Source organism: Numida meleagris, chromosome 1, assembly GCF_002078875.1.
Source record: "Numida meleagris isolate 19003 breed g44 Domestic line chromosome 1, NumMel1.0, whole genome shotgun sequence".
In the NCBI taxonomy this organism is placed as follows: Eukaryota; Metazoa; Chordata; class Aves; order Galliformes; family Numididae; genus Numida; species Numida meleagris.
In genome coordinates this window covers 117,749,847-117,764,066 of record NC_034409.1, presented here as the reverse complement: position 1 = coordinate 117,764,066, position 14,220 = coordinate 117,749,847, and the positions used below count along the sequence as shown (strand labels likewise).

Sequence of the window (14,220 nt, the reverse complement as noted above, 5' to 3'; positions counted from 1 at the left end):
TTTCAGTACCTTATCTTCGCAAGACATCACAGCATTTAGAAAAGAACTGCTAGGGAACTACTTAGGGAATATAGGTATCTTAGAAGTGGTATTGAGGAAAATGTGCAACTTCTATCTAAACTGACATGCACTACAGAACACAATGAGACACATGTACTTTTGAAGGCCATCGACTAGAAGTTGAGAAGCGTCACTATTACAGCCCCTGCAAATTACTAAAACATTTTTCCCTAATGGAAAAGAGGAACACTACCAATCCCAACTTCTCTACACCACAGCACAGTTACCACACATGAAGGATTTTTGCATTACTGTTTCTTCAAGGCTGGCAACCAGATTAGGAGTTACTTAAATAAATCTACACAGAGATTGGATTATGGCAAGTTTATGCGAACTTAAGGCAAAGTTGATTTTTCCATAATAAAACACCTCATTTCTGTTCCTATTTGTTAGGGAATCCTAGAATTAAGAGAGAATGTGGTTATTCTTATGTAGCACTGAGGATGCATTACAGAAGTTCTTAGAAATGCACACCAGTTTACTGTATCCAATCTTTGGTGAAGTCAGCCAAGCAAGTGCATGCCTCCACCCACAGTGCCCCTTTACTGGGTAGGAATCAGAATTTGACAGAGGTGCTAAGGGTTTGAATGCTTTAGAGAAAGAGATGAACATAACTGCTTTCAAAGCTTCCCTCCATCCCCCTCCCAAACACCTATTTTGTGTCAGTACTGAAGGGAGATTCATATTCTATGTCTGCAGGCAGGGAGCTTCTTTTAGCCAAAACACTGTACCTAGAAAGTAGATAAAAACTTCAAACTTTTAAATAACAGATGAAATTACAGAAGCAAGTTATACAAATAACATTCCAATGACTACTCAGATCATGTAAAATACTCTGAAAATCACACTAAATATTAATGAACTACTAAATCAAATCACTGGATGTATTTATAAGTAGAAATTCTGTTACAACATTTATTGTCTGTAGAAACAAAATTTACATTGATTTTATAGAAACTATATTGAACATACATATAAACATACCTACATCTTAATATATACTTATGAACATGAGACTTAGGTATGGGATAACATTGTCAGAAGGACCATTGTGGACTCCAGAGACTACACACAAAATGCTTTTGCATTTAATTCCATCATCAGTAGTTTAAAAAGGTTACTTTTTTTTTTAATCCATGTTTAGGAATAATTCCATTAAAGGTTTCTGATCATATTATGTGTGCATATGTATACATGTGTGCACATAAACTGATTAGAGGGTCCTCATGGAGTGGGAAACTACAGTATAAATAAGGTGAACTTTAATATATTCCTTAGGAATGGACATTAGTCCACGTTCTCATTCAGTTGTTAAAAAAGGAAAAAACCTAGCCCTGCTATTCTTAAAACAAAACAATGAGGTGGGTTTTTCCCCCCTGTGGAAAGTGAACTAAAAACAACTGCTTCCCCCGTCTCTTCCTTCAACAATAAAGACACGAGGAGCCAGTCACAAAATAAAAGCCATCCACTACATTATTTACAGAAAATGAAATATTAAAAAGACATGAGACTTCAACAAAATTCAGAGCAGCGAACAGAAAAAAACTGTATTAAAGTGGCAGGCAGCATAAAACTATTAAACCACGGGGCTAAATACCTACTGAGAAAACCCTCAGCCAAAAAAAACCATCAAGGCAAGGAAAGGACAAGGAGAGGGCAGGTACCGTGACAACAGGTGTCTCAGATCTTAACGCTAAAAAGATACGTTCATTAAGCTTAAAACAGAACACATTTAAACGTTCATTGCCATCTTCATTATCTACAAAGGAGTTAAGTGTTACAAGCAGGCTTTCAACAATCTTGAAATGGCTTTTATTTCCTTCCCCTCCCTCCTGTAAGACGAACCTCTGATCTTCAAACCCTGCAGCAGTGGAATGAAGTCTGTCAAGGGCCAGATATGTGCAGAAACATCCAGTTCTTGCAGATTCATTAGGATGCAAGTCTGAAGCCTTTCTTTCAGAGAACTCTCCTGTAGAGAATTTTGCAGATGGCTGTTCAGATGCTTGAAGAAAAGCAAGAGGCATGTTTCTGAAGTGTATGGGAAAAGATTTCTTCAGTATAGAAGGAAGTTGAAGATCTCCCTCTGTTTGCAAGTCTTCTACAAGTGAGAAGGCTGAGAAATGAAATCTCCATAGCTTAATGTTTGCTAAAATCTTTAATCATCTTCTGCAACCAATTCTCACTATCAATTTCCTAGTCGTGGCAGAGAAAGACCTTCTAAAGCACAACAAGCATCTTTTGAAAACCCAGAGTTTTACAATACCCAGAAATATGATTTTTTTTTAAATTTCTTTTGCTTTTAAAGCAAGTTCACACAAAGATAATCAGCGTTCCACCCAAGGCCCCGTGAGAGGAAGCAACAGGTAAGCTATTATCAAAACTGGCTATCAGCTGAACTTGCTCCCACCCCCTGCTGTTGGGTACTTGAGCTGTGACAGTCACATTGAGGTCTCAAGACCATGTAAATACATCAGGTAAGGTGATCTGAAATACTTAATTCATTATTAGATTTAAGGCAGATTTATATATACCTTGCGATGTGTTGCTTACTAGCCTCAGAATTTTGTTAACTTGATCACCACATATAAATTTAGGATTATAAAATGAGGATTTAACCCAGTCAATCAATATAGAGATTAAACTGATGAGCAGCGTAAATGCTAAATTCACAACTTACAACACTTATGAGGAAGACTAATCATATTCAATAATTGTATATTGGATAGACATAAAAAGAAAAACATTTCACATGTGAACAACTGAGAATATGACAAGCATTCAGCGGTCATTTCAAGTCAACTAACAGAAAGGCAATTCACATTTATGAAACAAAGCTAACTAGCTCTTAAACAATCACATTCTTAACTTGCCTTTCCAATACAAATGCAGTGACCGGCTTTACTTATACAAGGAACACTGTTTTCCTTTGGAGCAGAGGATTACTGACATAGTTAGAAACAAGCAGTTATATTAACAATTCTACTCAGTCCATGCTCCTATTAGAAATAATGCAATAATCAGAACATTACTTAAGTCTTTGTACAGAGGGTGTTTTCTAAAACGTAGTCACAATATAGAAAGGCACCAAATTATTCAAGTAAACTGACCTTCTACTTAACACTCGTTTTCTCAACTTGAACTCTCTCACAAGCCAATCAGTAACTTCAATATATTATTCTCAACCAACCATTCTGTGTCAGTACAACAAAACTTTCCTGTGCTGAAAGAAAAAAAATGAGCCAATTACTTGTGAATGAGTATACAGATGCAAGTGTCTAGCTGAAGATTCAAAGCACGGTAAGTTACAGACCAGATAGCTGGGTTCCCTCCAGCACCTAATTCAATCACAGAATTAAATTTCTGCTTTACTGATGAGATTTGTACAAAGTTACTGGTAAAGAATATGATTTCAGCAGATGGAATCTCCTCACAAAAAAGCTAAAGCAACTGAAATAGAAACTACATTTCATCATATGACATTCATCTTGGGACCAAGGTGGGGGGGGAATAAAATCAACATCAGTAAACACATTAAAAGATACCATATTGGTAATATGTTGCCTACGGTTACAGGAATAATAACCTATATTAAACTAGACAAAGTACTAAAACTAGTTGTGCACAAGTGAAATAAAGCACAAAACTGGAGGCATTCACACTCTTAGACCCAGTTTTCATGTTTAAAAAAAATGAAAGAGCAGCTTTAACTGGCTGAAGTCTGACTACTTCAGCACTACTTCTAGACAACCTTAGCAAAACTGACACGCCACAAGTTTCTTCACATATCCTCTTCTCCCATTTGCTCAACAACAAATTCTCTTCCAGGCCTTAATAAGAACAAAAAAAGGAAGCTTACAGAAATAGCAGTATCCTGCGCAGTAAGACGAGATAGCTTCAGTAGTTTGTCCTGTATCATGTATGGTTTCACTTGTGTTTTACAATGCTTTAGCATGTTCAGGAGCAGCGTGAAGAGCTTATCAGCTTCAGGGTGAACCTGCAGCACTCCCCGACTGTAGGCTGCTTAACAAACAGCAGCTCCATATTTGCTTTGGGTTGACTCAATTTGTTGCTTCAATTCCTTATTTCCACTTGCTGGTAAATCCGCACAGGATGATTTTGCTGGATTCATCAGCGACAGCATCACAAACATTTCTGATCTGCAGGAAGTTAGCTACCTCCATTTGATCAGGGAATTCCTTTCCTTTAGCTTCCCATTTGGGGTATGTATGTCAGAAAGTTAGTTAAATACTAGTTGAATCATTTAATAATTATTTAAAATGAAAACTTGACTTTTAGAAACTTAAACCATCTGGTGTTATTGTTGAATCACCATAGCATCAATGAATCTGGCACGCTTCCCACCTACATATTTGCTATGAACACTAAGCAGTACATCCCATGAATTAAGATTAAGTGACACTATTTTAGCTGTTCTGAGCCATACCTACGCCTCCAATAAACACTCTCTACTGGAAGCGTTGTGGAAGAAAAAAAACACAACAAAGAAATCATGCAAAGTCACATCCTGACTTTCCACCAAAAAAACAACCAATTTCCTTTTCTCTGAATCTACCCCTACCCACTATCAGAATTCTGATCTGTTATCCACACTAGAGACTAGCCTGCGTTCCCTACAGCTAACACTGTCCCGGAAATGATGAAAAATGTCTTCTTAAAACAAATACGGATATGTTATCTGAAAACTACTTCTTACACATCTTAAATTTACCTGTAATAAAAAAAAGTGAACAAATCTGTAATACATATGCACAACCCTACTATATATATTAAGGCAAAGCTATAAACAGGAAATAAGCACAATATTGTTTATAGCTGCTGAAAAACATGTCGAGCTATTTAAATTCTTCATACAGCATAACAATACGTTCTCCTCCGAAGCATTGTAAGCTTTGGAGAATTACCGAGATTTTGAACAAAGTTACAAGCTATCTGCATTTAAAGCAGTTTCAATTATGAACAGCTTTGTTAGAATACATGCTTATAAAAAACTTACATTTCTGTTTTTTCCTTGCAACTAAACACTTCGGGCTCCAATTTCAGAATTCAAAAAGCCACCAAGTCATTTATGGCAAGATTAGAGAACACGTGGCTTGGTCAAGAATGTCATACATCAAAAAAAAAAAGAATAACTCTGAATACAGACCAACTAACCCTCTAACAAACCCAAGCATGCCTTCAGTGCAGTTACAAACTACTGCCACAGGACATTACATACCTGCCTGTTACCATTCATTTTAATCAAATACCAGAAATTGTCTCAACAGTCTAACACCTTACAAATGTATATACATGTCAGAAACTCAAGATTATTATTGAACTAAGTGAAGTAATACAAAATATTGTTTTATGGAAAGGAGTGAACACAGGTGTAAGATCTATTGCGCAACCTAACAGGTCATTTCTTTCTTGGAAAATCCTGAGCTATGTGCTATTACCAAACAATTCAGGCACTTTTTTTTTGTTTTCTTTTTTATTACATAAGCAATAAACTTTGAACATATAAACCTCTGGGTATAACAACTCAAGTTCCATCTGTAACATCAGGCTTAGAGAAAAAGTAATCAATAAATAAGACTCCCTTCAGTGACTTCTTTACTCGAGACTGGTATGCAAAAGGAACTAAAGGTACATACTACAACATTTCAGTTGAATACTGTAGTTTAAAAGCAATTATGAAAACCGTAAAAAAGTTCTGCAGCATCCTCCTACCGAAAAATAAAGTTATTTTTTAATCAAGAAAGTTACAGGGTTAGTTCCTTTATCCCAATTTAGGTCTTGACAAAGCTGTCAGAAAGTGAACAGATGTTCCCTTTGCTGTGTTTCACGTTTCAGCTTCAGGATCAGAGCTCAGTTCAGGTTTCTGTCCCAATATTTATATCTCCCTACAAAGAAAAGAAAGCAATCATTACTGTCAGGTTTTTTAAAAAGCAAAAAAACAAGCCCCCAACTTCCTTATAAATACTGTATTATTATAGTAACACACGTTCTTTCAGTTGCAGATTGAAACAGCACAACTGTAAAGATTGTGCCTTAGATGATGCATAATTATTTATATATTATATAATACATGCATAATTATTTCAAAAGGGTGAAATCAAATCAAAGCTGTTGTCATCATTTTAACAAATCTTAAGGATGAGTGTAATTATTGCACTATGCAAAATAAGGGAAATGCTAGAATGTAAGGAATAGCTGTTTTTAAAGAATTACTCAACCGGCAATCAGCATGTTGTTAAAAAGAAATGGCTGTCATTCTTGAAGGTTTATCTGACCTCAGCGATACTCCATTTCCTCATCAGCCAAACATCAATATTCAGATCTTATTATGTTTCTCTATTTGAAATCATCATAATCAAGAGCCAGATCTTTGTTAAGATTGTTCTCATAAGTTCCAGACAAGAACCTTAATATCCAATTATAAACAGCATTGGAAATTAATGGAGGAAAGCTCACTACAACAAGATTAGATTATGGCACTTTATGCCCATTTTCCAGATCTATAATTTTTGAAAAAAAGCCTTCCACACTTTTTCCCATTATTTCCAGTTCCATTTGCCCTTCAGATAATTTATTGGAGCCCATGCCAATTTAAAAACAAATCACCAGTATACTCTAGCAAGAAGCAACCTGTTATAACTTCAACATGTTCAGTTTTCTTTGAGTGTTTGTTCGTTGGTTTTGTTTGTTTTTCCACTCTATCATCATTCTATCATCAGACTGGAAACTTTTAAAACGCCTTTTTTAAAACAGCTCTAAGAACGTATTAGTGTTTCTGTGTTCCAAGAACTCAACTCTAATCCAACTACTTATGCTTATTATGCAAGTGTATTTACTTGTACGTAGACAGATACAGAATTACAGAACAAATTCTCAAAGGAACATGTAACCGGAAGGGGCTGTGCAGGACATCTAATCCAATTCTGATGCCATGAGTAACCCTACACAACTCTGATCATGCTTGATCAATTCCAATAAAGGATTTAGAATGTTTTAACTACTTGTCCTCCCAAAAGCTGTTATGTTTTAAACAGTTCAAAAGTTCTGCACTTGTACGTTATCACCATCTCACACACTGAGAAACAAGAGAAGACAGATGTGCCTAATTATTTCAGCCTGAGTTTGTCAAAGCATTTTACTCAGACATTGTGTACTGCAGGATGCTTTATTCAGAACAGCACTTTTAAGTACATGACAAACGTAAGGTAACATAACAAAGAAGAGAAACATAGGCTTAATCAAAAAGTGTATTAATACCCTTCATGTTAATTTAGAACTGTAGCCTTAGAGGCTCTAACTTATTCTCAAGAAGAGAATATGGGAACAGAAGTAATCACAGAATCTCAGAGTCCAACTCAAACAAGTTATCCATGAAGGAAGTAAGTGCAAAATCAAGTTTGGGCTCTTTGTGCTTTTACAGGCAATGTTCCAAAATATCCCACCTGAACTATTCCACAGTGATATAAAAACTGGAGTGGACTATTTGAATATTCACATTTTTATAAAATGCTCAGTGAAAAAGAAATTAAACCAACTCACCTTTTCTTTCCTCAGAAATCCATCTCTGTATTTATTAGTGGTAAATCCCCTTACACCAACAGAACGTAACCGTTGGTACTTAGCTTGAATATATAAACCCTTCTGTACTAAGCCTGATTTATAATGGGATTGCAAACGGCCATCTGCAAAGTTGCTCTGTAATGGCAGGGGAAGGGAGGGAAAAAAGTGCAGAATGAGGGCAACAAAACTCAGTAGTTGGTATTTACAGTTACATACACATGCAAAACCTACAGTATTGAACAAGAATATGCATTAGCAAGTACTGAGCCTTTTCCTTATTTGCTGCTTACTGTTCCTCAGAACACCAGTTACCACGTGGATCTGATAATGCCATACTGCATCCACTGTTTACGACATCTGGAATTATCTTCCTTACAGAAAAATGGAAAGTCACAAAAGGAAAACAGCATTAACAACAACAACAACGCACCTCACTTGCTACCAAATTCACTGATTATTAGGCCTGCAGCAGGCAAATGCGCTGAACCTAGAAATGTTATGCTAAGTACAAGTTAGCATGACTATTTATCATATATGTTCAGACCATAAGACCGTAGAATTACTTTGCTTACTCTGTTCTCTTATCACCCCCAGACTGAAATACTGTTCACTAACCTAGCATGGGACCAGATGTAACAGAGAGCTGACAGGTGAGTGTGTTATAAATTCACAGAAATAACTAACTATATAGCGAGACCAACACTGACAGCAGCAGTTAAGGTTATAAACAGATTTTTGTCCTTAAGCACTTAATCTACAACAGAACAAGCTATAAAAGTCTTTAAAAAAAAAACCTTGTTCGTTGTAATTTTGCCTAATTTTCCAATAATGCAGTTTTAAGTTTTCAAATATGATAGTAACAGAAAACATTCCCATCGGTGTTCACCCTTTAAAGCTTTTTTCTCCCCAAACACAGTAAAAAAAAAAAGAGTTCTTACATAAAGTAAAGAGGAAACATTACAGTGATATAAAACACTTGTCACGCTTTACAAACAGCTTTAAAGTGTAAGAGAGAGAACTACGCAACAGAAAAATAACCCTTTTTGAGCATGGCTACTAATTACTCTGGTGAAATCAGACTCCTTTCGACAGAGCAAGGATCACTTCAAGGAAAATCACACATTTTGAGGTTGTGATAAGTTTGGTACCAGTTTTTCCACTGTGTAGCTGGGGAACAGTTAAGGACTGTACAGAACAGAGGTTCTTTGATGCAAATGCAGAGTTTCTGTTATTTCAAAAATCAATTCAGCCACCTACTGTGTAGAGATAACCATTAAGCTGACCCCATCAGTCCCCTAGTGTCACTCTCATGGTGCTTGCAGGCAGAGGAAGTACTTGGAGAAGGCTACTAAATGCCATTTAACCCCTTTACTGTAAAGGTATCAGAATCCAAGCACAATACAATTTAGTGCAAGTAAATCCTTAAGTAGATACATGCCTACCATTGGGGAAGGTGAAGGGCGTTTCTAATACTATATTAAGCCACTGAACACAGTTAACAGCAGAGGTCCTCATTTCTCCCACAGCTGCTGTGGTACTCTGCTTTGACACAGATGGCTAGGAAGGGGCCTCAGAGGTCTGCCGCTGCATTTGCACAGCGACCAGCAAAGGAGCAGAACAAGTCAGAAAAGGAGAAAAGGTGCAAGATATTGAAAGTGAGGTTATACATACACTTCAGTTTCATCTCAAGCATCTACACTAGCAGGGAGGAAGAGGCATACAGGTATTATTAACAAGGCGGAGTCAGCTGCAGACAAAGTTAACAGATCACATACTTGGTACATAGGTACTGCAGTCACACAGTTTAGAGTAAAATGAGGTAATCTAAGGTGCATGAAAAACAACTACATTTCAGCCTATGGTAAAAAAACTGAAGAGACGTCTAATTTTACATCAAGACCATTTTATAATCAGTGCTAATCACCGTGCCTACGAACCAATGGCTTTCAAGCTCTGAGAAGTCTGTAAGAGCTAATGTATAACCAACGTACTGCATCTGGCTAGGACGGAGTCAGTTTTCTTCACAGCAGTCCACACAGGGCCATGGTTTCAATTGGTGACTGACACAGTACAGACACCACAGCAGTGTTCTGGCTGTGGCTGAGCAGTATCTGCACAGCATTACTACTCTCTTCCTTCAGTTTGCCCCTCAGCAAGCTGGCCAGGCAAGACACCAGGAGGGAACACAGTCAACTGACAACTGACTGAAGGATATTCCATGCCCTACGACATCATGCTGAGTAATAAATACTGAGGAGAGGGAGCACTGGAGGAGGTAGCCATTGCTTGGAGGCAGGCTGAGCATGTCTCCCTGAGGGATGTGGTAAGGAATTGCCTTTGCACCACTCCTCCATCCTTCCTTTACTTAACCACCTTTATTTCATCCCATGAGATCTCTTGTTTTTGCTCTCCCTGTTCTCTTCCCTCGTGCTGCTGGAGGTGGGAGAGTGAGCAAGCCATTAATACACAGAACTGTGTAAATCACAGAATGAAGTTTAGTTCAAAAGATTATCATACATGTATCCAATAAATGAATCACAGTCAACATTTTAAAGTCTTACTACAGAAGAGATTTTTAAGCTTTGTATGATTTCTTCAGATCTTTTATGAAACTGATGCTCTAAAGTATTTTTTCTGTAGTATGTTAAACTTTTTGCAAGACCATATACTTTTTAAAGTAGTCTGAATAACTCCCCTCTTTTTTTTTTGCTTATTAGGTTAGAACTCTCCAATTTTAGGTATCAGGAATAAGAATTTAATATATTTTTAATATTCAGCTAAGGAAGGCTATTGAGTGTTGAATCACCTTCCTTAAGCAGGTTTCAGCAACAGCATGGGCAGGAAAAATCCTTTAAGTTATGCAAGAGGAAATTAAATGTAAGAACACTGATCAAATCCAATTAGCAGTGCTGTTTCCATGGCAGTAATAATGTACTATACACATATGGAAACCGCAATACTAGTGAAAATGCTATTTTCCCTACAGATATTAAAGCACTGTGGAACTGCAGGCAATAGCAGTTTAAGCAGACTTATGTTTGCATAGTCCCCAGCAGAATTCTGTGCTGATGTAAAATAAAGGAAATGGAAGGCTGCTCTAAGTCATCTACCAACATAGCCTCAGTGATACAGTGCTGAATAACCATTCAGCCCCTATAACCAGGGGATATGGAAGGGATAGGAAGGAATACTGATTAAGAGACTATGGCACCTTTACACGTTAAGATGGAGTTATGACAAGCTGACATTTTTAAATTGTTAAACTTCAGCTTGAAAGTTTTTTTTGGTTTTTTTTTTAAGCAGCAGAATAGTTAGCCCTTTTTGATAGTGTTAGCTTAGCTTTCTGGCAGACAGACTGCCTTTTTTTCCCCTAACTGTTCTCTTAGATTTAGTCTGAGGGAGCAGGGGAGCCCTCCTACCCTTCAACTTGTTATCCAAAGCGCTAGCTGCTGAGCTAAGCCAAAGCCTTACTTCAACTTCACTATCTTCAGAACAAGAAGGATCAATACTTATTCTGTGTGCTATTTTATTCCTGAGAACACACTCGTTAAAGTTACCCCTACTTTCTATTTAAAGGAGAAAATGAGAGAAAGTTGTTTTTTCTGATATAAATAAATTTAGTTGGATGCTTATTTTTCTGTCAGCTGTATGGATACAATACTGAATAACTCAGCTCAATGCACTGCCAGCCCTCTTTCCTCCCATTATGTCAGTAGAAATAATTAACCTACATTGCTACTATTTTTCACAATTCATATCTTCAAATCTGTGTCTCTTTACCAAACTCAATGGAATCAAAATCACAATTTATTTAACACACACTTGTAGTAAAAGCTGGTCTGTACCTTGAAGTGCCTCCTGATGGGTCCTGTATTTTCAAGGCGTCCTCTAATATGTCTGTGTGGGAAAGTATCATTTGTTCTTGAAGAATAGTAAGAATTCTAGTATGAAAACAGACAGCAAAATTATTAGCTTAACATTATTAAATTATGAAGGAAAACAGACAGTGCCGGGTTATAGTAACACGTATTGCAGTCCTTTCAGCCTTGCAGTATTTGACACAACGACACTGTCTGAAAGCACCAAAATAGAAGCAGAGGGCCTGGAGTCCAGGTTGGCTGAAGTGATGGCAGAGCCCACCAATGATGATACAAACCATCATGTTGGAATACTGTCCTCTTGGGTTGTAACTTGCTCAGATCCCTTCAGATAAGGCTCTCCATCCCTGCCCCTTCAGAACAGATGCCTCAGTTAGCACACAGCATGTGTAATAGACTGCTCTAGCAGTCATCCCTTGAGTCAGGAATAAGAGCAAGATTAATACCCTGGACACTCCTGTTTAGCATATGGTCACCATTGGTTAGAGGATTTATAGCAGCCACAAGCATCACCACTTTACACACCACCACAACAACTAGACAACAACCGCGTAGCACACTGGCCTTCCAAATATTCTGCTTTTAACTTGTATTATAGAATAGCACTTTGGAGAAGAATTGCCAGCCACAGAAATATATCTGATCTCAAGGACAAGCAGCATCAAAACTATTGTGTTAACACACTGAAAGCTGCAGGCAAACAGCCACGGTTGCATAAAACAGCACTCCCTCCAGCCACTGTGTTCTTTCACCTTTTCCAGCTTTTCCCCATGACAGTTACCTTGAGAGGATCCACACATCTGAAGTATTGTTCTCCCCCATCATCGCATACAAGTATTGACAAGTATTACACGCTGACATATACTAAAGTCATCTAATGAAGACAACTGAATTGCTAATGAACTCTTGGCCAAATTAATTTTTCCCCTGTTCCTTTTTAAAGTAGTCTTGAAGAACCACAGAAGTGTCCCAGCACTACTAAACTCCTTTTTTTCTTTCCCTAAAGTAATTAAAACAGCTTTAAGTACATTTTAAGAAAAGCTTAAGAAGAACTCTCAGTTTTTTCAACTAAGCTAACATTGTATAATAAAACGCAAGTTTATTTTAATGCTTTGCTGCTTATGGAATTTGTGCTAACAAAATATCAAACCTTTTCAGTAGCAGAAACATTTTTGTGTGCTTTCTAATGCTAGTGGGCTAATAAAATGCAACAGAGCAGTCCTGGAATCCAGTTGAACTGTAGCTGGGATTTAAAATTGCCTTTTTTTTTTTTTTTTTTAGAAAAATGTATTGTTGCCTCCAAGTCAACTATTTAGCTTCTGAAAATGCCTTGACAAGAGTGGACTTCGAATATGAAGATAGCCCATGAAATCAAATACTTATAACGGAGCTGGGAAGTTTGACCTATTTTTCCCTCCAGGTATTTCATTTTGTTTTTCTTGGAAAAAGCTGTCTGGTTACCTTCATAAACTTTCTTCCTCTTTATTCTCTTCCTCCCTACATTACATAATCAAACGAGGAAGCTTACTGTTGTAGTACACTCTTCTTTATGGCTGAGCATTCAGCAAGATTCAAATAGAAACTATTCAAAAAGATTTCTTGTTGTAGGAAAAAATAGATCTTTGGTAATTAAGGAAAGCTTGTCTTAGCTAATATGGACCACCACCCCACTCCTCCCAGACTCAAACGTATCTGTGGGGCATTCATGCACTTAGTACTGCTATGCCTGTCACTTGAAACCTGGCTCTCTGATGTACTCTCTTCTCCTCTCCATATTTACCTGTAAGCCAGAGCAAACAACTCTAAGAGGAGTTCTGGATTTCCCAGGGTTTGATTTTTAAAATTATAGGTGGAACACTCTTACCATTCTGCTTAAGAGACATCTACTGTATACTTTTTCCACAGCTTTACAATTTTTGCTGACACAACATGCTATTGCTAACTCTCTCCTGCAGTATAAAACAGCTTCCCACAAAAACTGGAGAGCTCTGCTCAGAATTAACAGAAACAGTTTCTTCCCAAGAATCTGTATGAATGAGATAAACCACTAAGTTACTTTCTTATCCAAGAACTATTATCTTAGCTCTCGCTCCGCATAAGTTTCAATCCCTTCCTCAGTATTCTCATGTATTTTTGTGCCCAACTAATACATGCTTCATTTTAGCATGTTTCCTATATAATAAATGTGGTTGGCCCAACATCAATGTTCTGGTGTCACAACAAACTATTTCTTAAATCCAACGCACTCCTCTCTGTGCACTGCCTTTTAGTCATGATCCTTATGCCTTCCAGCACGTACATTAGAACAGTTTCCAACAGTGTTCGCATCTAAACTTCCAAAACAAGACTGATCTGCAAATTCCAAATATTTGCCTTCTTGGAGAAAACAACTATGAGTGGCCTTTGCTCTCATTTGTTTTTTGTTTTAAGGCTGCCCTCAAGTCCATTAATATCACATTTCTGAAAAAAGCAGTAGTAGATACAGTCACGCAGCTCTGAATTTGTTACAAAAACGCTGCTCACCTCACAAGTTTAATATATGGCTGAAATTAGAGTTGGCTACTTGGAAGCTGCTCCAGTTCTCGGCTCCCTCAATAAACAGCAGAGTAGTGTTAGTACCTCACGCATATGGAGATCAAGCTTGAGCTACTGCCTGCCAAGATCTTTTCCCATAGCATCCAATCCTCAAGAACTACTTCAGGAA

General features: G+C 37.4%; 1 protein-coding gene and 1 long non-coding RNA gene across 6 annotated transcripts in view; one reads left to right on the top strand and one right to left on the bottom strand.

The window, feature by feature from the left end:
• Positions 1-14,220, top strand: part of LOC110404660 — a 30,843-nt gene that overhangs the window by 2,539 nt on the left and 14,084 nt on the right. For all 3 annotated transcript variants that reach the window (XR_002442440.1, XR_002442441.1, XR_002442439.1), the window contains exons 3-4: positions 8,233-8,288; positions 12,798-12,936. This is a non-coding gene — a long non-coding RNA (uncharacterized LOC110404660). The remainder of the gene's footprint in view (positions 1-8,232; positions 8,289-12,797; positions 12,937-14,220) is intronic.
• Positions 944-14,220, bottom strand: part of C1HXorf23 (chromosome 1 CXorf23 homolog) — a 34,037-nt gene continuing 20,760 nt past the window's right edge. For all 3 annotated transcript variants that reach the window (XM_021409049.1, XM_021409059.1, XM_021409069.1), the window contains exons 10-12: positions 11,484-11,579; positions 7,618-7,773; positions 944-5,963 (exon numbers count right to left, since the gene is read on the bottom strand). In XM_021409049.1, the coding sequence (XP_021264724.1) occupies positions 5,934-5,963; positions 7,618-7,773; positions 11,484-11,579 (282 nt within the window). In that variant the 3' untranslated portion in view covers positions 944-5,933. The remainder of the gene's footprint in view (positions 5,964-7,617; positions 7,774-11,483; positions 11,580-14,220) is intronic.